This window comes from Dioszegia hungarica (assembly GCF_025882075.1).
Source record: "Dioszegia hungarica strain PDD-24b-2 chromosome Unknown MKK02contig_5, whole genome shotgun sequence".
Lineage (NCBI taxonomy): Eukaryota > Fungi > Basidiomycota > Tremellomycetes > Tremellales > Bulleribasidiaceae > Dioszegia > Dioszegia hungarica.
In genome coordinates, this window is record NW_026515767.1 from 839,696 (window position 1) to 863,806 (window position 24,111).

General features: G+C 56.4%; 6 protein-coding genes across 6 annotated transcripts; 4 read left to right on the top strand and 2 right to left on the bottom strand.

Moving 5' to 3' along the window:
• Nucleotides 1-547: 547 nt before the first annotated feature.
• MKK02DRAFT_21711 (uncharacterized protein) lies at nucleotides 548-3,363 on the top strand (the record flags this gene model as incomplete). The annotated part of the gene is made up of 4 exons (XM_053086453.1): nucleotides 548-733; nucleotides 777-1,068; nucleotides 1,112-2,337; nucleotides 2,548-3,363. 4 exons carry the CDS (start codon nucleotides 548-550, stop codon nucleotides 3,361-3,363), a joined length of 2,520 nt encoding a protein of 839 aa, XP_052948824.1.
• Nucleotides 3,364-3,747: 384 nt separating this feature from the next.
• Nucleotides 3,748-5,696, top strand: MKK02DRAFT_42089 (major facilitator superfamily domain-containing protein; the record flags this gene model as incomplete). The annotated part of the gene is made up of 6 exons (XM_053091833.1): nucleotides 3,748-3,953; nucleotides 4,107-4,242; nucleotides 4,350-4,521; nucleotides 4,579-4,770; nucleotides 4,827-5,151; nucleotides 5,201-5,696. The coding sequence occupies 6 exons, from the start codon at nucleotides 3,748-3,750 to the stop codon at nucleotides 5,694-5,696; spliced, it is 1,527 nt and encodes a 508-aa protein (XP_052948825.1).
• An 11,747-nt stretch (nucleotides 5,697-17,443) lies between these two features.
• On the top strand, nucleotides 17,444-19,530 carry MKK02DRAFT_31306 (uncharacterized protein; the record flags this gene model as incomplete). Its single annotated transcript, XM_053088257.1, has 14 exons — nucleotides 17,444-17,474; nucleotides 17,549-17,698; nucleotides 17,755-17,812; nucleotides 17,860-18,007; nucleotides 18,056-18,124; nucleotides 18,178-18,226; nucleotides 18,283-18,584; nucleotides 18,644-18,658; nucleotides 18,710-18,855; nucleotides 18,925-19,021; nucleotides 19,076-19,090; nucleotides 19,138-19,340; nucleotides 19,377-19,419; nucleotides 19,477-19,530. 14 exons carry the CDS (start codon nucleotides 17,444-17,446, stop codon nucleotides 19,528-19,530), a joined length of 1,380 nt encoding a protein of 459 aa, XP_052948826.1.
• A 264-nt stretch (nucleotides 19,531-19,794) lies between these two features.
• On the top strand, nucleotides 19,795-20,521 carry MKK02DRAFT_42091 (uncharacterized protein; the record flags this gene model as incomplete). The annotated part of the gene is made up of 3 exons (XM_053091834.1): nucleotides 19,795-20,167; nucleotides 20,259-20,317; nucleotides 20,372-20,521. The coding sequence occupies 3 exons, from the start codon at nucleotides 19,795-19,797 to the stop codon at nucleotides 20,519-20,521; spliced, it is 582 nt and encodes a 193-aa protein (XP_052948827.1).
• A 98-nt stretch (nucleotides 20,522-20,619) lies between these two features.
• Nucleotides 20,620-22,122, bottom strand: MKK02DRAFT_35876 (PLC-like phosphodiesterase; the record flags this gene model as incomplete). The annotated part of the gene is made up of 8 exons (XM_053089288.1): nucleotides 20,620-20,920; nucleotides 20,972-21,093; nucleotides 21,139-21,230; nucleotides 21,287-21,538; nucleotides 21,623-21,698; nucleotides 21,749-21,791; nucleotides 21,848-21,879; nucleotides 21,931-22,122. The coding sequence occupies 8 exons, from the start codon at nucleotides 22,120-22,122 to the stop codon at nucleotides 20,620-20,622; spliced, it is 1,110 nt and encodes a 369-aa protein (XP_052948828.1).
• Nucleotides 22,123-22,743: 621 nt separating this feature from the next.
• Nucleotides 22,744-23,651, bottom strand: MKK02DRAFT_42093 (uncharacterized protein; the record flags this gene model as incomplete). The annotated part of the gene is made up of 3 exons (XM_053091835.1): nucleotides 22,744-22,868; nucleotides 22,962-23,508; nucleotides 23,583-23,651. The coding sequence occupies 3 exons, from the start codon at nucleotides 23,649-23,651 to the stop codon at nucleotides 22,744-22,746; spliced, it is 741 nt and encodes a 246-aa protein (XP_052948829.1).
• Between the last annotated feature and the right edge of the window lie 460 nt (nucleotides 23,652-24,111).

Below are 24,111 nucleotides of genomic sequence, written 5' to 3' on the forward strand. Positions count from 1 at the left end.
TGTTTTCGGGTGTTGGGTCGGACATGTTAGGTGGGTAAGGTGGCTGGTAAGGTAAAGTAGAGGCAGCTCACTGTGGATTATAGGTGCCTTGAAATTTCAATTCAGCGGTGACACCAAGCAGCAGGAATGGGCGGGACCCGCCGCTCAAAGCTGGCCGGATAAAATCGACAAATGGTGTCGGGAAATGCCTTCACGTGGCTGAAACTTCCCGAAAGGGAAGGTCTCGGTTACGAAAGAGATAAGATTGTCCTGCCTTGATGACCTACCTCACCAGTTGGTACATCGGGTGCAGAGGCTGATGGCCGCTCAAGCCATCGCTCAACTGATGGGTCAACATCAGTGAACTGCCAGAACAGGCAGAATTGTCCACTTCGTCGTCGGAGGTCGTCGAAGGCAAGGAGATTGACTGAATCTTTCCATCGCATCTCGCTCTGTTCTGACCACTTCTCACTCCTTCTCACTCCTTACCGCTGCAGGCCAGCACACACCTCTCGACGAGGCTCCGACCAATCTTCTCCTCTAGCTCGCTCGAAGCGCTAGTCGCACGATGTCTGGGCAACTCGCCGCTCTCTTCGCCCTCCTCCCTCTTCTCCCTCTCATCTCTGCCTGGTCGCCCGCTGCGCGGTGGGGCCACGATGCTGTCTACGTCCCCAGCCAGGACGCCATGTATGTGGTCGGTGGACAGGTCCTCTCGCCTGGAGTGCAGGTGACGAATGATGTTTTGATCTATCCGGTATGTCCGCTTGACGTCAAATAAAGCGGTGCTGACGGCTTAGTTGAACGGTACCAACCCCTCTTGGACGGTCGGACCTAGCGTCAACCTCCCTCCGCATGCTTTCGCCTCGGTAGCGCTCACTCCAGACGGCAAGGACCTGGTCGTTGTTGGCGGAATGACATCGGACTGCGGCACCGACGCCTTGACGCACACGCTCGATCTGAAGGGGAATGGGAGCTGGGTGCATGCGAGTCCGGAAGGCTTGGTTCGGCGTAGAGGGGCGGGCATGGGGGTGATGAAGGATTCGGGGAAGTTGATGTTGGTCGGCGGTGTAGCGGATCAGTACTCGTGTGGTGAGTACCGACCCCTCCTGCTGGGTATCTAGCTGACGAACAGCCTCGTACACCACTGCCTTCCCCGCTGTCGACACTCTAAACCTCCCCCTCTCGACCTCCTCCGTCGATTCCACCCATGATCTCCCTGGCAACCTCACGGGCTCGTCCCTCGCCGTGTCCGACTTTGCTATGACGACCTCCTCGGACGGAAAGAAGATGTACCTCCTTAGCGGCCAGACCAGTACTGGCGCTCTCGTCGCCCTTGATACCGCCGGCGTATGGACCAACGGGGCGGGCTGGGCGTCTCAGAAGCTCGGCGGAAACATCCCCGTCGGTCGGGTCGGTGCGAGTCTCGTCGCCCACCCCAACTTGGACCTGCTCGTCCTCCACGGCGGAGCGCGAGACGACCGAGGCTCGGACCTCTCGACCTCCCTCCTCGCTCTCCTCAACACCACCTCGTGGCAGTGGACCATCCCCTCCACTCTCCAGCCCCCGCAGTCATCCTCCGTCTCGTACCACTCGGCCATCATGACCCCTACCGGCGTCATGATCTCCGCCTTTGGAATGTCCGGGACCGGCTCGCCCCGCTCCGACATGTTCTTCCTGGACATGCGGGACCCCTCCGCTTCTGCCTGGTCATGGAAGAGCGCGTGGAAAAACGACATGCTCCAGGCGTACGTCACCCCCTCCACCGAGTCGACATCGACCGGCGGCGGCTCCGTGCCCGTCAACGCTAGCATGGGCACCTCTTCCTCGCGCCTCGCATCAATCGTCGCCCCCGTCGTCATCCTCTCGGTCATCGGCATCCCCATCCTCGTCTTCTTTATCCGGCGCAAGATGCGGATCGCCAAGAAACGGCGGATGGCGCGCCACTTTTCCTTCTCGTCCCAAGAGGACGGCGGGGACTTCCACTCGCCTCTCAACGGCAGCGGGAGGAGCCAGAGCCGGACCCAGCACTACCCCTTCGGTCCCGACTCGGCTCTGGACGAGAAGGAGGACGCCTCCCTCTTGTCCGACTTCAAGTCCAACATGGTCGGTCTGGTCGGCCGCTTCCGGCGTCGCTCGTCCCATGATGAGATGCGCCATATCACCGCTGGGAAGGGCAAGAAGGGCAAGTACAATGAAAAGTCGATGAAGTGGGAGGAAATTGATTTCGGACTGGGCGAGGTTGATTCTCGGCGTGGATCTACCCCTCAGACCGGATTCCAGCCCTCGTCCCGCCGGTCCTCATTCTCCGCTACCGGATCCCCTCCCGAGGCGCGGTATGTCGACTCGGTACCTATGCCTGTGCCCCTCCCCATGGCGTCGGGTATCGCATACAACGGTCAAACCTACAATATCACCACAGCGGACATGCCGGCCCCTCTGCTCGTTACCATCACCTCGGCGGATGCGGAGTCACCCCGGTTCGGTACGCCTCAATGGGACGGACAACAGCCGCTTATCCCCTCGCTCGTCGTCCTGCCACCTACCGTACCCCCTACGCCCGCCGTTCAGGGTGACAGCATGCCTGAGCCCGTCTACCCAATCATGAACCCCTCTACGCCCCCTCATCGCCCCGTCTCCCCCTCGGCGGCCCCTCCGGTCGATGAAGGCCTCGACTGGAACATGCTCCAACAAGACCTGGACAACCGGCCCGCATTCCGCTCCATCTCCCCTACCTCCCCCCTCCGGTCCCATCAGACCTCACACCAAGCCCCATCTACCCCACCGCGAATCAATACCCAATTCGTGGCAGGTGGAAACCCCTTTGCGGACCGTCATGCCCAAGTCCACTTTGAGCCCCAAGGCAGGCGGTCCAGCTCGCCCGTCTCTCCCGCTCCGGCCCTCCCGTACCTCGACTTCCAGACCCAGCAGTCTCCTACCTCTGCTGGAACTGGAGGCGGAGGCGCCCGACCCAGCTCGCCGAGCAGCATCACATCCATCAATCCCAAGACTGGCCGTCGCACCTCGTACGAAGTCCCCGTGACCCCTCCCCGGGAGCTGCAGATGCAGGCGCAACAGTCCCCTCGGTCCGTATCCTCGCCTATCGGTCACGGTGCCAGGCAGCTCGCTGGGAACTTTGACAGGCGCGGATCGGCTCCTACCTTTTATACCGCCCCGTCATCGCCTGCTAGCCCTACGCCCGCCTCGGCCTCGGCCTCCCCGGCCACTCGGTACGAGCCCGGAACGAGGCGCGGGTCTATCCCGTACATCAACCAGATGGGCAGCCCTATGATCCGGACTGGGAGTAGCGGGGGTGAGCGCAGAGGAAGCCAGCTGAGGGTGTGCAATGTGACGGAGGAGGATGGGCAGCAGGGGCAGGCCATCTAAGCGCTGACATGGAGGGGAGGAGAGAAGGGGACTTATAGTACTGGGTGTCTCCCTGGCGGAGACACTCATGGACAATGCATATCAATGGACTCTGAACGTTGAACTAGATCCAGCGTCAACAGCGGCCTTCGGTAGCAGTACACAACCCCGATGAAGCTGGACCAGCTCGGTGGCGGCTGATCGCTGATGAGGCCAGGACCGGCCCGACCGGCGCCGGTTTCAGTATATCCGAAATCCGAGGTGGCCCACGCGCGTGCTGTTGCGATCGTGATAAGGGCAAAACAGACCCTCTTCAAACGATATGACAATGGACGGTCATCACGAGATCGCTGGAGCGTTCGCCCATCTCTCTCGTCCACTCATTTGTGGACCGCAAAATCGAGAATGTCGCCGCGAGACGGACGTCCTGGGGATGGCAGCGGCGCGGACGAGCGGGCGGCTCTTCTCGCTGGAGGGGGCCTGAAGGGAGACGACATCGTGTCTGAGCCTTCTATCTGTACCACCGATCTCGCTCCCAGTCCATCAAGACGTCATATCGATGCTTTCTCTCCAGAAGAGCATGAACGCCTTCGGGGAATGGTCAACCGATAGTACGTTCCCGTTCTGCTTGACTAGGAATCGGCCATGGGAGACTCGTTGCTAATGGCAGTGTACTGCCAATCATGGCACTGTCCTATCTGTAATTGATGTTTTCTCACTGATAAGCAAACACAAAGGAGCGAAAGCTGTAGCTGACGAGCTAGCGTGCAAGCGCTGGACAAGGGCACGCTGGGTACCGCGGTCATCATGGGATGGATGGAGGATGTGGGGGCGGATAGCGATAGTTATGCGGCGACGAGTACGGCTTTCTGGGCGGGAGTGGTGATTGGGGAACCTATCGTATGTTCTACTAGGCGTCCTTCGGCCCTTCTGGCTTCGCATTCCGCTGACACTGGTGGGGGCCGGGAGCCAAGCTGGACATCGGTCATCAAGCGCTGACAGCCTAGGCAAACCAGTTCATACGTAGATATTCGGCGAGCCGGGTTCTGGGAGGAAGCATGTTCATCTGGTCTGGCCTCGTCCTTCTCCTGGCGTTCACGTTGGACATCAAGCGGGTCATGTTCATTCGTGCTCTCTTGGGGGTATTTGAGAGTAGCTTTGGGCCATGTCTACTTACGAGTACGTCTACATAGACAGTCTTCGTCAGAAGCGAGGAGAGCAGGTGCTGACTAGCAGTCACAACACAATGGTACACGTCCGCCGAGCAGACCTCGGTCATCACGATCTACCAGTCGATGTTTGGTCTAGCAGGAGTTCTATCCTATGCGCTGGCATGGATATTCTACCATGTTCAGTCAAGACCGTACGGTATGGCAGGATGGCAATGGATGACAGCGGCCATTGCGCTCATATCCTTCGTCTCTTCGTGTCAGTCACTGCTTGAGTGACTCACGAGCGGCCAAGGGGAGAGCTGATTCCATCAGTCATCGTCTTTGCCCTCCTCCCAGTCTCGCCAAACACGGCCACCTGGGCTTCTCCCTCCGACAAATCCGCCCTCGCCCGCCGAACAGGAGTCGACCACATGCCTGCCCGCGCGCATTTCAACCGCGCGCAGTGCGTCGAGTCACTCACCGATCCGATCACCTGGCTTCTCTTCACGCTCATGGTGGTCCAATGTCTGATCTGGAGCGGGTTCACGACCTTCAGCGGGCTGATCATAAATCGCGGATTGGGATTTAGCGTGAATACCAGTCAGCTCTTGGGGATGCCTTTGGCTTTTGAGATCATCTGCCTGTACTTCCTCGTGGCGTGAGTAGTTATCAGACTCGTCCTTGTGAGGAGCCCACTGATGCTTTAGATGGCTCATCAACAAAACAGGCCAGACCCTCCTATGTCTCATCTCCCTAACCATCCCCAATATCCTCGGCACCATCCTTCTCCTAAACGTCCCGCCCTCCCCACACACCCGCCCCCTCCTTATGCTCGCCATATACTTTATGCAAGCCTTCTCCGCCACGGGTCCATCCCTCACTGCCCTCATTGCGCGGAACACCGCCGGCTCGACCAAGAAGTCGGTGAGCTTCGCGATCGTCTATACGGGCTGGGCGGTCGGGTGCGGGGTGGCACCGCTGTTGTTCAGGGAAGAGTGGGCGCCGAGGTATTTGGGGAGTTTGAGGATACATCTGGGTTTGTATGTGGTTTGGGTGGGGGTGGCGTTGGTGCTCCGACAGGTGTTGAGGAGGAGGATCAAGGGGAAGGAGGTTGGAAAGATGATGGCGGAAGGGGTAGATGGGAGGAGGATAAAGGGAGATCTGACAGATAGGGAAGATCCGGACTTTCAGTACAGTTTGTAGGCAGTTCTAGATGTGTTAATTCTGATTCTTGTGCTAATTCTTCCCCTTGACTACTGACCATGAATCACGGCCGCCAAAGAGGGCCGAGTGCGGCCAGGTCTGAAAGCCTCACACCAAGCCTTCATCCTTGACAGACGGGCCGTAACTCTCCGTTTGACATGCGCTGAGCTCAGACCTTCCGGGTCTCGCCCCTCCCATTCAGAAAGGAAGGGGTTACTGCAGCCATCTCAACTCAAAGGAGCGAAGAAGAGAGATATCGCGCCGGATCGCCCAAGGCACGGGCAGAGGGTCGTGGGTCTCTCACGTTATGTTTGCGCATCTAATTATCGAAAGCACCTCATCGTAGACCTGAAAGAGTGTACTGTCAGTACTCAGTCAGGACTCATACAGATCACAAGCGCTAGAGCTGACAGTAAGTCGCAACGATTACAGCCCATCCAGCCCCCCCCCCTCCGCCAGCCCCCCCGCCCCATGCCCCCCCGGCCAGAACCCCCCCCCCCAAACTCCAGCCCCACACGCCCCCCGCACACGGAACCCCCCCGCCCCCCCCGTCCCGCAAATCCCAGTCCCCGCCTCCCACCGCCGCACCGCACCCCCCCCCCCCCCGCCCCCCTGGCTTCCCCCCCCCGCGCCCAACCCCCCCCACCAACCCCGCGCCCTCCCTACACACCCCCCCCCAACCCCGCCCCCCCCACCCCGGCCCGCGGAAGGGGGGAAGAGGAGTGAAGGAAAGAAAAGGAAAAAGGGGAGCGCAAGAGAAAAAAAGGAGAAAAAGAAGGGGAAGCGAGGGAAAAGGGGGGGGAGAGGGGGGGAAAAGGGGGGCCCAGGGGAGGGGAGGGGGGAGGAGAAAGGGAGGGGGGGGAGAATGAGAATTTATCGAAGCAATACCTACCATCACGTTAGACCTGAACCAGAGTGGTACTCTTGTCCATCATACTCGTCGGACTCATACAGATCACAATCTCTAGAGCTTACATTACATTCGGCACCAACCGGAAACAAAAGACGAAGACCGAGAAAAGACTCGTGAAACCAACCCTGATTATGCATACGAGATCGCACATCCGTCCTTCTCACTTCCGCCCACGGTTCGGCTCGGCTCACACATCACAACCACCCCCTCCCTCGCTGTGACTCCTCGCTGGGCCGAGACACAAAGTCACCGTGGCCCGTCGCCCGCACTAAAAAAAAATTCCAAATAATAAAAATCCTCATCCGCGTCCGACAAGATCCCTCTCCCAATAAAACGGGCGCTGTACCTATCCCTAACGCCCTCGTGAACGACCCGAATATATGCCATACCTTTGTTCCAGAAAACCCTCGGCAACGGTCAGACGGCCAATCCTTGCCGAACGGCTTACCGGAACACCATCAGTGGACTCCCAGGTGGCAGAACAAACATAACCTATTACCTCGCATTCCATCAAACCATGGGGCCGTCTGAAGGGCACAACAAGCCCCACCCATTCCATCGTTTTACATTCACGCCGTGTCCACACTCACCGAAGACGAGCCCCGCGTCTTGATCATCCACCGTCGGACCAGCGAATAGGCTAGCGGTCATGCAGCTCGCCGAGTCAGGCCGAGGGTGGTTCAGGGTGTTTTAGAAGAAAGAGGAGAAGAGAGAAGGAGGCCATGTCATCCCGGCTCCCTCCTCCAGGTCCACGGGGAGGGCGATACCATAATTTGTCGCGGCGGCTTGTGGAAGCGGCGAAGGACAAGGGGGTCTCGGTATAACCCCCGAAAGGAGAACAGGGGAAACCTGGTCAGCTGTTGTCCATGTAAAGGATGCGGCGAGGCTTGTATGTACTTGAGAGGCCATGGCGAAAGGAGAAAGCGGGAACGGTGTATCATGCGGGTTGCGGAAAAGGGATCAAGGTGAAGGATATAGCGGAGACCGATCGCGGATAGATTTGGGGGTTGGAGGCTGAGTAAAGCGGTCCATCGAGAGCGGAGCCTGGAAGGGTATTTGGGATTCTTGGCGCCGTTCTTGAGACAGAGAAAGGAGAGAGGAAGAAGAAACCGGACTATACTATACTTCTGAGGCGGAGATCACAAGCGGTAGCTTGGTGGGGGCCGGAGAGAGCATATTATTAGATAACATAGGGACGGGGCGGTACTTTAGTAATTGGCGCCCAGGGAGCAGGTCTCCCATTAGGACGCGAGTTGGTTGGCGTATAAATTTTGAAAAATGCTATAAAAACACACAGTTAATAATAGATAAAGTTTAGACTGTCAGTAGGATATTAGAATCCGAAACTTTTGAGAGAAGGAAGAACGTGGTGTATAATTCGACTCATATAAGCGATAAAAAGCGATCATGATCTGACTTGCCTCGCCTGTACTACGAGTACTAGGGCGACGTAACGGAACCTCACGTCATCGACCAGCTCCCATATTTGACCCTGTTCAAGATCCGCTTCCCCCTCCTCCACCGGCCTGGATCTCCTCTGAGAGCAACACAGCCACCCTTGAGGATATAAAGTCTGACATTTGTTTTATTTTTTCTCTCATAAGAATAATAACGCCCCTTGCTCTCATGCTCCGTCCTGCAAGACCCCTCGTTATTCAATCATCACTTCAAGCTAGCTCGCCCATACTCACATCCCTCAACGGACATCCCTCCTCAGCGCGGTCTCTTCTAAAAGCCGGGTTGATTCTTTGATTTTTTTATTAATTTTTCGATATTTTCGATTTTTGTTTATTTTCTATTTTTATTATTTTCGCCCAAGCCGCCCACCCGTCTTGTTGTTGTTGAGATAATAATAAATACAATATAAATCCGCCCTCCCTAGCGGGTCCCGTTCCTCTGTCTCCTTACCTGCCACTGGCCCCCTGAATCCAGCTTGTGCTTGTTGAATTCGGAAACACCATCCGGTCGATCCGAGGCTCGTATGCGTAGGTATAGCCGTGCTGGTGAGCGCTTGCGTGGCCTCCATGATGCGATCGGCGGGCAAACAAGATGTCGATTCCGATAATTGATGGGCTTCGCGGCCAGTCCGGGAACAACGTGCTGCCTACGTGGGGCTGGTGTATATCAAAGATGTGTTAGGAGAAAAATAAGAAAAAAAGAAAGGGAGAAAAAAAGAAGAAACAGAAAGGGAGAAAAAAAGAAGAAGAAAAAAAGAGGAAAAAAAAGAGAGAAAGAAAAGAAAAAGAAGAGGAAAAAAAAAGGAAGAGAAAAAAAAAAAGGGAGGAAAGAAAAAAGAAAAAAAAAAAAAAAAAGAAAGAAACAAAAAAAAAAAAAAAAAAAAATGAAAAAAAAGGAAAAAAAAGAAAAAAAGAAGAAAAGAAAGAGAGGGAAAAAGAAAGGAAAAAGAAAAGAAGAAAAAAAGTAAAGTAAAAGGAAAAAGTAAAAAAGACGAACGGGAAAGAGAAAGGAAAAAAAGAAGGGGAAAAAGGAAGAAAGAAGAGAAAGAAAATAGAAGAAAAAGGAGAAAAGAAGAAGGAAAAGAAAAGAGAGAAGAAGAAGAGAGAAGAAAACAAGCAGGAAAAGAGACAGAGAAAAGAGAAAAGAGAGAAGTAGAGGAAAGAAAAAGAAGGCAAAAAAGGACAAAGATAAAAGAAAGGTACCGAAAGAAGGCCAATGATAGAAGAAAGCAAAGAAGATAAAAGGGAAGAGTAAGAAGAAGAAATAGAAGAAGAAAAAAGAAGAAAAAGAAAAAAGAAAAAAAAGAAAAAGAAAAGGGAAACAAAAAAAAAGAAAATAAAAAAAAAGAAAAAAAAAAAAAAGAGAAAAAGACAAAAAAAAAAAAAAAAGAGAAAGGAGGAAAAAAAAAAAAAAAAAAAAAAGAAAAGAAGCGAAAAGAGGGACAGAGGAAAAAAAAGAGAGAAGAAGAAAAAAAAAAAAGAGAAAGAAAAAAAAAAGAAAAAAAAAAAAAAAAAAGATAAAAGGAGGAAAAGCCCGATAGGGGTGGGGGCGGCGCGGCAGTTCGTCCCGGGCGATTTGTGCAAAGTCTTTTAGTCCCAGCGCGCATCGTTCGTACTCGACGATGTTGCTGAGCATGAATGTAGTGGTGAGCTATTATGTACAACAGCCAGATTCCTAATGATAAATCCTAATGGCCCTAATCGAACCGATAGACTTTCCCCTTCCCCTCTTTGGGATCGGTCGGCGTGTTTCAACACTCCTGTGTCGCGCGGCCGCGGTCCTGCAGCACGGTAACCTTCTTATTCACCTATTGGTCAACTTGTGCATGGTGAGGCCCACCAACGCCGCTCAACCGTTGCCCTGGCCCCCTGGCGCCTTAGTCACCCTCCTCCTCGCATCTCCTCTCAATACTACACCTACTACCCTACTACCTACTCACTCTACTCTCCTCAACAATGTGCCCATCGACATCATCATCTATCCCATCGAGCCAAGTGAAGCACACATTTGCCGCCAGCCGATACCACCCCCTGTGGCGAGCAAACAGCCTAGCTGGGTCGAATCTAAATCAATATCTGCGATAGAGAAGGTTGACCCTTAATTTTTCGCGCTACCACTAAGCGGTCATTTTGTCTTGTTTGTTTGTTTTGGCCCACCTCAGGCTCGCTGACTGAACTCCCAACGATATCCGGGATCCCACGAAGCCACATCGATGGGACGGGTCTGAAGCGCGGTCAGTCGCCTTGAGAAAAGCTGATAGACGATTCTCCAGCTCCCATCGGGTCTGGGAACCCATCGGCGGCAATGCTGATAAGGTTCATCCCGGACACCACCACAACAGCCGCACGGCCCCCTTTCCTTCATCTTAATTAACTCGCTTCCGAGAAGCGGAACACACAAACACAGACACACATTCCTGAGGAGGGAGGGCGAGCGAGGGAGACGAGAGGAGAGAGGGCCAGAGAGAGAGCGACGAGAGAGCGAGGAGTCTCGAGCACGAGAGAGGAGAGAGGAGCCAGGGAGGGAAGCCCAGGGAAGAGCAGAGCAGGGGGGGGTAGGAAGGGGCAGGAGGAGGGGAAAGAGGTGGAATGAGAAGAATAGGGCCGAGCAAGCCCGGAGGAGAGCAAGGAGCCAGATGAGAGCAAGCAAGCAGGGGAGCGCTAGAGGGAGAGGGGAGAGCCATGAGGAGAGGCCCGAGCAGCAAGAGGAGAGCAAAGCCCGGAGCGGGATGATGCCCAGGGAGGAGAGGGAGGGGAGGCGATGGCGCAGCCAGCCGAGAGAGGGGCGGCTGAGCCGAGAGAGGGCGCCCCGCGAGGAGGAAGCGGGGGGAGGCCGGAGGGAGGGAGAGGTGAGAGAGAGCGCCTCCCCTTTTGCAGTAGATCTCTTCCCTTAGAAACGTTCAGCAGCTTTTCGCAGCGGACTACAGCTTCCTCGATTGCCCATGTTTTTTCATCTTACTTTTAATCTTAATCTTAGATCAATTTTATTATTCATATATCTTATTTTATATCACTTATCACCCCATCGTCGTCCTTCGTCCCTGGGATACTGACAATCAGCTCACATTCATCGCCCCAGCATGACCTCCTACTCCTACTCACTTGCATGTGTATCAACGCAGTAATCGCCTCACCCTCTTTATCGCCCTCTCAGGCCCTTTCACTCCTCCACCTCTCCATCACTTTCGGTTTCCTCGTTGCCCCGCAACCACCTCTAGCCCTCCAACGACCATGGCACCACGTTACTTCTCGTTTAGGCTTCGGGAAGCTCAAGATCCGATGCCTCGACGGCGTGGCGTATGTCGATCGCTGGGACGGAGCGAGAGACACCCGATAGAAGTGATGATTGAGCAGGGAAGAAGAAGGCCGCGGAGCTGGAGAGGAAGAAGGAGGGGTCCAGACGTTGGGGGACGCAGTGAGGGATTATAGGGCGGCATATGGAATGGACCCACCAGAAGGATTCGACGAGTGGTATGTCCTCTTCTTGTTTCTGGTGTTCTGGTCTTTCGGATAGAAGCTGACAGATAAGGTACAAGCTCGCCATCAGCCTTGATGTACCCGCCGTACCGTCCCCTACTTCCCGCTCGCGCACAGACTCGGCTTCATCCCGTTCTTTGTCCCTCCGGCCCCGCTCCTCCGACAACGCGCTCGGGATCTCGTCAAGGGACGAGGTATCTTCGGGATCCAGTTTATAAAATATTTAAAAAATATATCTAAATGTAATTTAAATATTATAATTTAAAAAAATTATAAAATAATAATTTTTAAACTATAATTTATTTATATTAAATATTAAGTAATTATTTAAAAAAATAGTATTTGTAAAAAAATATAAGTAAAATCATTAGTTATTATATAATATTAAAATTATAACACAACCCAAAAAACCCCCCCCTCAAAAAAAAACAAAAACCAAAACAAAAAAAAAAACAAAAAAAAAAAAAAACAAAAAAAAAAAAAAACACAAAAAAAAAAACAACAAAAACACAACACAAAAAAAAAACAAACAAAAAAAAACAAAAAACAAAAAACAACAAAAAAAACAAAAACAAAACAAAAACACAACAACCAAAACAACAAAACAAAAACAACCAACAAAAACCAAAACAAAACCAAAAACAACCAAACCACCAAAAAAACAAAAAAACAAAAACACAAAAACCAACAACACAAAAAACAAAACAACAAAAAACAACAAAACACCCCCACACCAAACAAAAACAAACAAAAAACAACAAAAAACCAAAACAAAAAACAACCCACCCAACAAAACACCAACCCAAACAACCAAAAACAAACCAAACACCAACCCAACAAACCACCACACCAAAACAAACAAACAACAACAAACAACACACCACACCCAACAACCAAAACACCACAAACCACAACCACACCACCAAACACCACACCCCACAACCCACCCAACCAAACACCACACAACACACCAACACACCACAAAACACCACAACCACAAAACAAACAACCAAACACACCACAAACAACACCACACCAACAAACCAACACCACCACAAACCCCACCACACAAACCACAAACACCACAACAACACAAACACCCAACACCAACACCACAACAAACCCCACAACACCCACAAAACCACCCAACACACCCCACCACAACAACCCAACAAACCACCCAACACAACACCAAACAACCACACCACACCACAACACCAACAACCCACCACAAACACAACACAACCCAACACCCACCACAAACCCACACAACCACCCAACACACCACACCAACACCCACACAACACCACCCCAACACCCACCCAACCAAAACCACAACACCAAACACACCCACCACAACAACACCACCAAAACACACCACACCCACCCCAACCCACCCACCACACAACCACACACACCCCAACCCCACAACACCCAACCACCACAAACCACACCCCCCACACCCCAACAACAAACAAACCCACCCACCAAAACCACAACCACCCAACACCCACAACACCACCAAACAACCCAACACAACCAACACCACACACACCCACAACCCAACACCCCACCACAAACACACCCCACAACCCACCACCCCACCCACAACACCACCCACACCAAACCAACCACCAAAAACACAACCAAAAAACAACCAACAAACAAAACACAACAACAAACCCACAAACACACAACAAACAACCAAACACAACCAAAACAACACCAACCAACAAACCACCAACCCCACAACCCACCACACCACAACAAACCAAACACCCACCAACCAACCAACAACAAACAACAACACCACAAACAAAAACACACAACCAAACAAAACAAACAAAACCACAACAACACCACAAACAACAAAACAAACAAAACACAACAACAAACAAAACACACAACAAACACAAAAACAAACACAACAAAAACACCAAACAACACAAACCACACCAAAACAACAACACAAACAAACCAAACACAAACAACACACAACAAACACAAAACAACACAAACAAAAACACAAAACCACAACACAAAAACAACCCACACACAAACAACACAAAACACCAACAAACAACACAAAACCAAACAAAACAACAACACAACAAACACCAAAACAACAACAAACACAAAACAACCAAACACAACAAAAAAACACAAACACACAACAAACCAAACAACAAAACAAACAAAACAACCAACAAAACAACAAAAACAAACCACAAAACAACAACACAAAACAACCAACAAAACACCAACAAACAACACAAAACAAACAACCACAAAAACACAACCACAACACCAAACAACACAAAAAACAACAAAACACACAACAAACAAACCAAAACACACACAACAAACACAACAACAACCACAACACAAAACAACACAAACAACCACAACACCAAACAAAAACACAACACACACCAAAACCACACCACAACACACCCACCACAACAAACACCAACACACCCACACAACCAACCACAAACCACACAACACCAACCACAACACAACCACAACCACCCACAACACAACCCACACCACCCACCAACACACCACACCCAACCACCACCAACACCAACACACACCACCAACACCACAAACACCACAACCAACACCACAACCACACAACAAACACACCACACAAACACCACCCCACACCACCACAACCACACACACCACACCAAAACACCACAACCCAACCACACCACAACCACCACCACACACCACACCACCAACCACACCACCAACCCACCACACAAACCACACCCACCCACAACACACCACACCCCACACACCACCCACAACCACACACACCACACCACACCCACCAACCCCCACACCAACCACCACACACCACCACCCACCCCCACCACCACACCACCCAAACCCACCCCACCCAACCACCACACACCACCACCACCAACACCAACCCACCACCCACCACACACACCAACACCCCACAACCAACACCACAACCACAACACCAACACAACCCACCCACAACACCACCCACCACACCACACCCAACACCACCCACCACCCCACCACCCACACCACACACCCAACACACCACCACAACACAACACACCCCACCCAAACACACCCACAACCACACACACCCACCCCCACCCCAACCACCAACACCCACCAACCCACCCACCCACCCCACACCACACCCACACCACCCAACCCACCCCCACAACCACCCCACCCACCCCCACCCCCACACACACCCACCCCACCACCCCCCACCCCACACACACCCACCCCACCCCACACACACCCCACCCCCCCCACCCAACCCCACCACCCCCCCCACCCCACCACCACCCCACACCACCCCCCACCCACCCACCCCACACCCACCCACCCCACACCACCCCCACCACACCCACCCCCAACCACCCACCCCACCCACCACCCCCCAACACACCCCCCCCCACCCCACCACCCCCACCCAACACCCACCCCCCACACCAACCCACCCACCCCACCCACCCCCCCACACCCACACCACCACCCCCACCACCACCCCACCCCCCACCCCCACCACCCACCACCACCCCCCACCCCACCCACCCCACCACACCACCCACACCCACACACCCCACACACCCCCCACCCACACCACCCACACCCCACCACCCCCCACCCCACCACCCAACACCACCCCACCCCACACCCACCCACCCCCACCACCACACCCACACCACCCACACCCCACCACCCACACCCCACACACCCCCACCCACACCCCACCCCACCCCCAACACCACACACCCACCACACCACCCCCAACCCACAACACCACCCACACCAACACCCACCCCCACCACACCCACAACCACCCACCCACACCACCACACCACAACCCAACCACCCACACCCCACCCCCAACACCCCACCCCACCACAACCACACACCACCACCACAACCACCCAACCACCCACACACCCCCCCCACCCCCACCCCCACCACCCACCCCACCCCCCCACAACACCCCACACACCACCACCCCACACCACCCCACCCCACAACCACCCACCCCCACCACCACCCCCAACCCCACCCACCCACCCCCACACCCACCCCCCACACCCCACCCCCACCCACCCACAACCCACCACCCACCCACCCCCCACCACCACCCACCCCCCACCCCCACCACACCACCCCCCACCCCCCACCCACCCCCCCACACCCCCACCCCCACCACCCCACCCCACACCACCCCCCCACACCACCCCCACCCACCCCACCCACCCCCACCAACCCCACCCCCACCCACCCCACCCCACCACCCCACCCCACCCCCCCCCACCCACCCCCCACCCCACACCCCCCCACCCACACCCCCACCCCCCACCCCACCCCCCCCACCCCCACCCCCCACACCCACCCCACCCACCCCACCCCACCCCCCACCCACCCCCCACCCCCCCCACACCCCCACCCCCACCCCCCACCCACCCCACCACCCCCCACCCCACCCCCCCCCACACCACCACCCCCACCCCCCCCACCCCCCCCCCCCCACACCCCACCCCCCCCACCCCCCCACCACCCACCCCCCCACCCCCCACCCCCCCACACCCCCACCCCCCCCCACCCCCACCCCCCACCACCACCCCCCACCCCCACCCCCCCCACCCCCACCCCCCCCACCCCACCACCCCCCCACCCCACCCCCACCCCCCCCACCCCCACCCCCCACCCACCCCACCCCCCCCACCCCCACCACCCCCCCACCCCCCACCCCACCCCCCACCCCCACCCCCCACCCCCCACCCCCCCACCCCACCCCCCACACCCACCACCCCACCCCCACCCCCCCCCACCCCACCCCCCCACCCCCCCCCCACCCCCCCCCCACCCCCCCCCCACCACCCCCCCCCCCCCACCCCCCCCACCCCCACCACCCCCCCCACCCCACCCCCCCCACCCCCACCCCCCCCCCCCCACCCCCCACCCCCCCCCCCCACACCACCCCCCACCCCCCCACCCCCCACCACCCCCCCACCCCCCCACCCCCCCACCCACCCCCCCCCCCACCCCCCACCCCCCCCCCACCCCACCCCCCACCCCCCCCACACCCCCCCCCCCCCACCCCCCCCCACCCCCCACCCCCCCCACCCCCCCCACCCCACCCCCCCCCCCCCACCCACCCCCCCCCCACCCCCACCCCACCCCCCCCCCCCCCCCACCCCCCCCCACCCCCCCACCCCCCCCCCCCCCCCCCCCCCACCCCCACCCCCCCCCCCCCCCCACCCACCCACCCACCCCACCACCCCCCCCACCACCACCCCCCCCCACCCACCCCCACCCCACCCCCCCCACCCCCACCCCCCCCACCACCCCCACCCCCCCCCACCCCACCCCCACCACCCCCCACCACCCCCCACCCCCCCACCCCCCCACCCACCCCACACCCCCCCCCACCCACCCCCACCCCACCCCCCACCACCCACCCACACCACCCCCCACCCCCACCCCCCACCACACCCCACCCACCCCCCCACCCCCACCCCACCCACCCCCCCACCCCCCCACCCACCCCCCACCCCCACCCACCCCACCCCCACCCCACCACACCCCCCCCACCACCCCCACCCCCCCACCCCACCCACCCACCACCCCACCCACCCCCCCCACCACCCCCCCCCCCCACCCCCCACCCACCCCACACCCCCCCCCCCACCCACCCCCCCACCCCCACCCACCCCCCCCAAACCCACCCCCCCCCCCCCACCCCCCAACCCCACACCCACACCCACACCCCCCCACCACACCCAACCCACCCCACCCCACACCCACCCCCCCACCCCACACCCCACCAACTCCCGAGGCGGAGACACCGGAGGAGAAGGTCAAGGCGGTGGATCACGAAGATGGGATCACGCACTTCAAGACTCTGCATACGTGAGTTGACAGTTGAATCATCTGGTTCCCGCTGGATGGGTGACTTTAGCTAACCTAGTGCAGAGAATGGGTAGATCTCTCTCTTGATGATGGAGACAGGCTCCCGCCAAGTCAGAACCCGGAGGAACCGATGTTGCTCGCAGTCTGGGTGGACGACGTGTCACATCACCCGCCATCGGCCAAACTTCTGAGCCAGAGTCGGCAGCTCGCATATGCTGCGAAAGGTGAGCTTCTTCCGTTTACCTGATGTCGGTACCGGAGGGAATGCGCTGAAGGCCAGTCTGGGACGAGTCAGAGCTCTTAGCCCTCGAAGCCGAAGAAGAGACCAAGAAGGGCTGGTGAGTTGCTAATCTCTGCATGTGTTGTCTCAAAGCTGACCAGTCAGGGGCAACGCCTGCGACCCTGCGCTCAACCGTGACTTTGGTCAAGACGTACTTGCGGCGGTTCAGCGAAACAACGCGCAGCAGGCAAGCTTTATCGATGAGCCTATGGTCTACGCCGATCCATGCAAACACCCGGAGCACCTTCGTCAGGTACGTCGTGCACGTTTGGAGATGCGCGAAGTTAGGCTGATAGATCAGAATGGGGAGATGATCATGAAGGAGGAATCGTCGGTGCGGGGCTTACTTCCCCTGGCATCTCTGAACTCGGTAAGCTAGCTCTTCCGTGGTCTATCCAGGAATGTATCCAGCTGACAACTCAGCCATTAGGAGGAGGAGAGATCATCGGCCCCACCACCGTCGGGCGCAAAGGTCAGTCATCGCGTCCTTCCCGATCTGCCAAGAAGAGCGCATAGCTGACCTTCCAGCCATCGCGCCCTACATGCCCTGGTCAGCCAAGACCGAGCACCGTCTCTGGTGGCGCGGCAACGCCCACTCCGCCTTCTACTACGATAAATGGGACTGGCGCGCTGGGCAGCGACTCCGCCTGTCGGACTTTGCGAGCGGGCGGCGAGAGCGAATGGAGGCGGAGATGGCGGGCGGGATGGGAATGAGTGCGGAGGAGAGGGGGAGCCCGGTCCTGCTGGAGCGGGAGGAGAGGGTGCGACGGGAGTGGAGAGAGAGGGAGGTCTTGAGGGAGACGTATTTGAATGTGTCGCTTATTAGCACGGTGAGCATGGGTTCTGAAGGTTCGGCCGTGTACGAGACGAGTGTAGCTGATTTCGATAGCAACGAGCGTGGTCGGTGAGCTGATGGTCACTGTCCCGCGACAAGGGTATCAAGCTGACGGCGCAGTGTGGCGGACACTACGCACACGTCTTCTTTTGCAATACCGAAGATGGCCGACCGAACGCTACTTGTCCCCAGGATAAGGCATGCGACGCGGTCATGGATGCGGAATATGACTTTGCGCCTTATGCTGATAAAGCGTACGAGTTGAAGTGAGTCGGGCTCACCTCTTCAGAACTTTGAGTACGATGGGGACGGATAATAGCTGACTGGTCTTTTAGGCACAAGTTTCGCCTGGATATCGATGGGTTTGGGTGGACTACAAGGTGGCGGGAAGAGCTGTCCAAGAACAACGTGGTCATCAAGATCACGCTCTATGTGAGTTGACGCTCCCCCTCATGCGTTGCAAGAGGAAATCAGCTGATATTTCAGCCCGAGTGGTGGACCGTAAGCTGAATCAAAAAGCCTGCCCAGATCTGAAGCTGATCATTTAGCCGCAAGCTATCCCCTGGTACCATTACATACCCGGCTCATACACCTTCAACGACCTATACGACATCATGGCCTTCTTTACCGGTACACCCGAAGAACGTGCCGGAGAGATCAGCGAGAAACGACGTGTGGTACTTGTTGAGCGAGACAAGATGGCCGAGGAGATCGCAGCGAGAGGGAGGGAGTTTGCGATGACTCGTTTGAGGTGAGCTTTGCTTCGAGGGATGACGCTGACGTGCAGATATGAAGATATGAGAGTGTACATGTTCTTACTGCTCCTCGAGGTGAGCTATACTCTCCTTAGCGTTCTGCGACGGGATCCCATGCGCTGACTTATACAGTATCGACGTGCGTGGTCGGATGATCGGAAGGCGGCGACATTCAAGCTGGACTAAGTGACTTTGGGATTACATGGGAGGCTCGGCAGTCGGAGTATACTCGTGATTAGATGTGTAGAATAGACATTATGCAGAGGGATCTCCAGGGCCCAATGGACTTGGCTTGTACCATCGTTTCACTCGTTGAGGACTAAGAACGACAAGACAGCCAGCTGAAAGTGAAACGAACGCACGGACTTCGTCCTGGCAGCTCTCACCATCCAAAACCTCTAATCTGATGAGATCCTTACTTCGCTCTGCAACTTACCATCATCCTGCACTATGTCGTCCCGCAAATCCCCCCCTTCCCCCATCGAATCATCATCCTCCAACAAAATCCAAAATCAAAACCGCAATCGCTCCCGCCCGCCCTCTCGGACCCCGTCCCACGCGCACTCGCACTCGCAAACAAGCGCCCAGGGGGGTTCAGACGATGAGATCCCCACATCCACGCTGCGGGCTCGGAACGTGACTGGGACGAGCATGCGGGAGTTTCCGCCCTCGCCTAGTACGCCGAGAGCTGGGGGTCGGGAGGGGAGCGGAGAAGGAAGAGAAGGGAGAGACGGAAGAGAAGGGGGAGGGGTAGCGGGTGGGAATGGAGGTGGAGTGGGAAATTGGAGGTTGCCTGGTGTGAAGGGGACTATGGGCGGGATAGGTAAGTCCTCGTCGATGACATCAGGGGGCTACAGAAGACGAGGCTCTGGTCGCTGAGCCGTGTGAGAAGTTGAGCATGGCTGACTTTGCAGCATCACCTGGTCGTTCCCAATTCCCATCATCGCCAGCTTGGTCCCCCGCTCCATCAAACGTGCGTCACTTGCGCGGGACTCTGTCTGCTGAATCACGCCCAGCTAACTCTCAGGCCGTACAGCAACGTCGCCCAAATGGAGAACAAGCACAACCGCCCCGTCCACCTTTAACATTCCGGACCGACCCAACGATCAAGTCATGCCTCGACACCCTCCCTCTTGACTCGCGAGACGAGCTGCGGCGGATGTTTGGCGTCTCATAGCCAGCGAGACCCCGTCTGAGCTGTGCTCTAGCGTACATTTGTAGATAGATACATCAGACTAGTATTGTCCATACTGCCACACATCGTCCATTTTCACCTTATATCATCATCGCCCCCAGCACCACACCCACCGCTCCCAGTGCACCCGCTGCCCATACACCCGCACCTCCCGCTCCGACTCGTGACGCCCCATTCAACTTGCTCTGCGTGACGTTCGCCGCTGCCGCTGTTCCTGATGCCTTTGAGCTACCTGACGCGCCGGAGCCAGAAACGACGGCGGTAGACGCCGGAACGACGGTGTTGGTCGGTGCGGACACGCCGTTGAGCTGGGCGGCGAGCGCGAAGGGGGCGTTGGAGTTTGAGTCGTAGTAGTCGAGCAAGATGATGTTGGGGTTGCGGCTGCCTTGTCAGCTTCTTCTTCAGGACAGACGACAGAGACGAGCAACTCACCCCCAGATAGCCTTGCAGTTATCGACGTGCGCGCCGATACTACCGTACCCTGATGCGGCGTTGGTGACGTTCAGCTTGTCCCGTGCGGGTACCCAAAGCTGCGTTCCGGCCAGCATGTAGGTCTGGGGTATAAGCTTGGTGACTACAATTCCATCCTGCTAACTTACGGTGTCAAGGTAGTGGTTGACCAGCATCAGGGTGGACGAAGGCGAAGCCTGTGATCTGTTGACCGCACAGCCGAATGTCTGGTCCACAGCATCTGATCCATCAGCTTCCACTTCATTCAGATCGAGGATCAAGAAGAAAACAACTAACTGAAAGGATCCTCCCACATATTCGTAAACTCATCAATGAGATATGGTGCCACCGAGGCATCCGCCCCATTGTCCAAGAATACGACTACCCGCTTTCCACTGTCAATCATCGAGCCCAGTGTAGGCCAGTCGTTCAAGGATGCTTGCGGGGATGAGGGGACAAAGGCGTAGCTGTCCAGACCGGCGGATGAGAAGGCTGAGGCGAAGCGAGAGGCGGGTTGATTATCGCTGTTGACAATGACGAGGGTAAGGACTGAATGTCAGCCCGGCGCGACGATTGATCAAGGGTGAGGTCTGGAGGAGGAGACGGGAGGGGGCAATAGCGGCGAGAACTTACCCTCGTTCGGGTTGGCTTTGACCCATGATGTTACGGTCGTCAAGTAGTTGACGAGCAATCCACCATCTTGCAGAGCCTGAAAGGGTCAGCTTGAGCCGTGTGTACTCGGACGGTTGCCTAACGCACGCATGATCCATGGCAGAGCCGTATCCCGTCAGAAGCGGTATGTCTGGCAAGATCAGCTTCTACGTCTCGGCTCGCGATATGCTCAGTCCGTTAGCTCACGCTTGCGACTGTAATGTCCGGATCCCATCATTCTACCAGATCAGCTCCAAGCTCTCTCCTGTTTGACACAAGCGCCAGCTCACCAATTGTGATGTAATATCTTTGTTCTGGTTGTTCGCCAGGTTCTGCCCAACTGAATAAGAGTTGTGCGCCCCGATGAACGTCACAGTCGAGTACTTGCGCGTGCATAAGGCTGCTTGGCCATTACAGACTGACGCGCCGAGAACCGAGGCGGAGAGGGATGAGAAGAGGGTAAGGGCGGCGAGGAGATGCATTGTGCGTAAAGTGACCAAGGAGGGGTGGCGAGGAAAGGTATGTAGGATGTAGAGGGACGATCGAGGTGTGATTCTTCTTTTCGATCCGTTAGATAGATGAGAGGATGCTATGCGATGACCGACCAGCGGTGAGGCAGTGCTTTGGTCCGAGATTTATGGAGATCGAGATCGAGGGCCGAACCGAGCTGAGCTGACCGAGCCTAAGACGAGGACGCGAGGGGAAACGAGGTCCTTTGCTCGCGGTTTCGGGGATAGTAATCTGTTGGTGGTGTGTATAAGGCGTCGAGCCGATAGTCACGATGTATGCGGTGAGGTAGGTAAGAGGGTATGGTCGATGAGGAAAAGAAGCAAAGAGGTTGTTGTGTTTCAGTTGCTGTGCGATGCGAGGAAGGTTTAAACCGCAGTCTGCGACCGACGCGACTGCTTTTCCCTGACATTCCCGAGCCTATCTTGGCAGGCTGGCATCACGCCTATCTCCCGCTGCTACCCGCAGCATTTCTGCTGCATCGATACCTGTTCGATGTGTTACCTCTTACGCTCTGAGGTGATGCTACGTTGTGCGGTGCTCCTGAAGTACACGGTCGCAAAGGTATTCAACATCGGCAAGAGGGGTCCTCTGCCTTACGACATCGTCTCCACCCGTACCACCACAGGAAAGATCTCGCCCTCGCTCAACTCGCGACTCGGGCTCCGCAGCACCTTGATGAACTTGTTGAGAAGGGACGAGTGGCTCGTGATGCTGATGCCTGCTCATCAGCTCATCCATCTACATGTCCTCACTCCACCTGTAGCTCATCCTTACGGATGAGAAATGAAAAACTTAGAGGCCTGCCCCTCACTGTCCCGCATGATCTCCCCCAATGCCTTCCCGGCCCGGACGTACATCTCCTCCTCCGTCTCCCGATCCCTCGTCTCACGCCGCATCAGCTCAGCGGGAGGCTGTGTATCGGAGAGATCATACCGGCAGTCCAGGCCGGGCTGCCACCATGGGTCCGACTCGGGCATCTGGGAAGGGCAGATGAGGCGGGGGTGCTCTGCTTTGAGAAGGGAACGGGCACGGCGGGCGTTGCAGAGGTGGACGTGGAGTTTCTCACGTAGAGACTTGCTGGTGAGCATGGACCACTGATATACCTCCACCAAGAAGGAGTGACCTGGACCAGCTTGACTACTCACCTCGACGGCCGTGGCTCCGGCGGGTCGGGCCAGCCCTGCGCCGCCCCAGACAGCCTCCCATGTCTCGACTGCTCGCTTGGCAGGGCTGACAAAGTGCTTCGGGAGGGGGATGCCCTTGGCTCGCTCAGCGTCAACGACCCTCACGAGCGCCTTGGCTTGGGCCTGACCTTTGGGTGAAAGGCCGGGATCGAAGAGCGGATGGTGTCGCCCGATCTGAGTATCAGCGCTTACGTCCGACCCATGATGACGAGCAGGATGAGCGATGTGCCATGGATGTTGGAGCTCACCCTGCGCATCTCCGTGCGGTGCTCTTTGGGCGTGAGCCGGTGCTTCTCGTGTATGTGCAGCTCTACCATCGCGTTGTGTCTGCCTCATTTGTCAGCTAATAATGGAGATACCTGGGTTCTTGGGAAATCGAACGTACGACTAAAAGGAGACACGGATATTACAGGACTCGCACCTGCATCTTCGATGTACTGACTCTTGTACTAAACATCCCTGGGTGGAGTCGGATATATGTAGGCTATATACTCCAAAGCTCCCCCTATTCCGTAGTCCCAAGATAGGCTGTCTGCTAGCGCTATCGGACTGCCGGAATACCTTTATAGCCGGAATTATCCCTTGCGGAATTTCATCCGGACGCTCATCCACATGGCGTTCGTGTTCGACTGGGGTTCTCAACGCCCCTTCCTACCGCCGGGCCTATCACCACCGCGCTGGGCGTGGATCGCTTAGGCGCGCAAACGGCAAAAGTCTCAAGTAATATCCGCCACTTGGGAAATCGAACGTACGACTAAAAGGAGACACGGATATTAC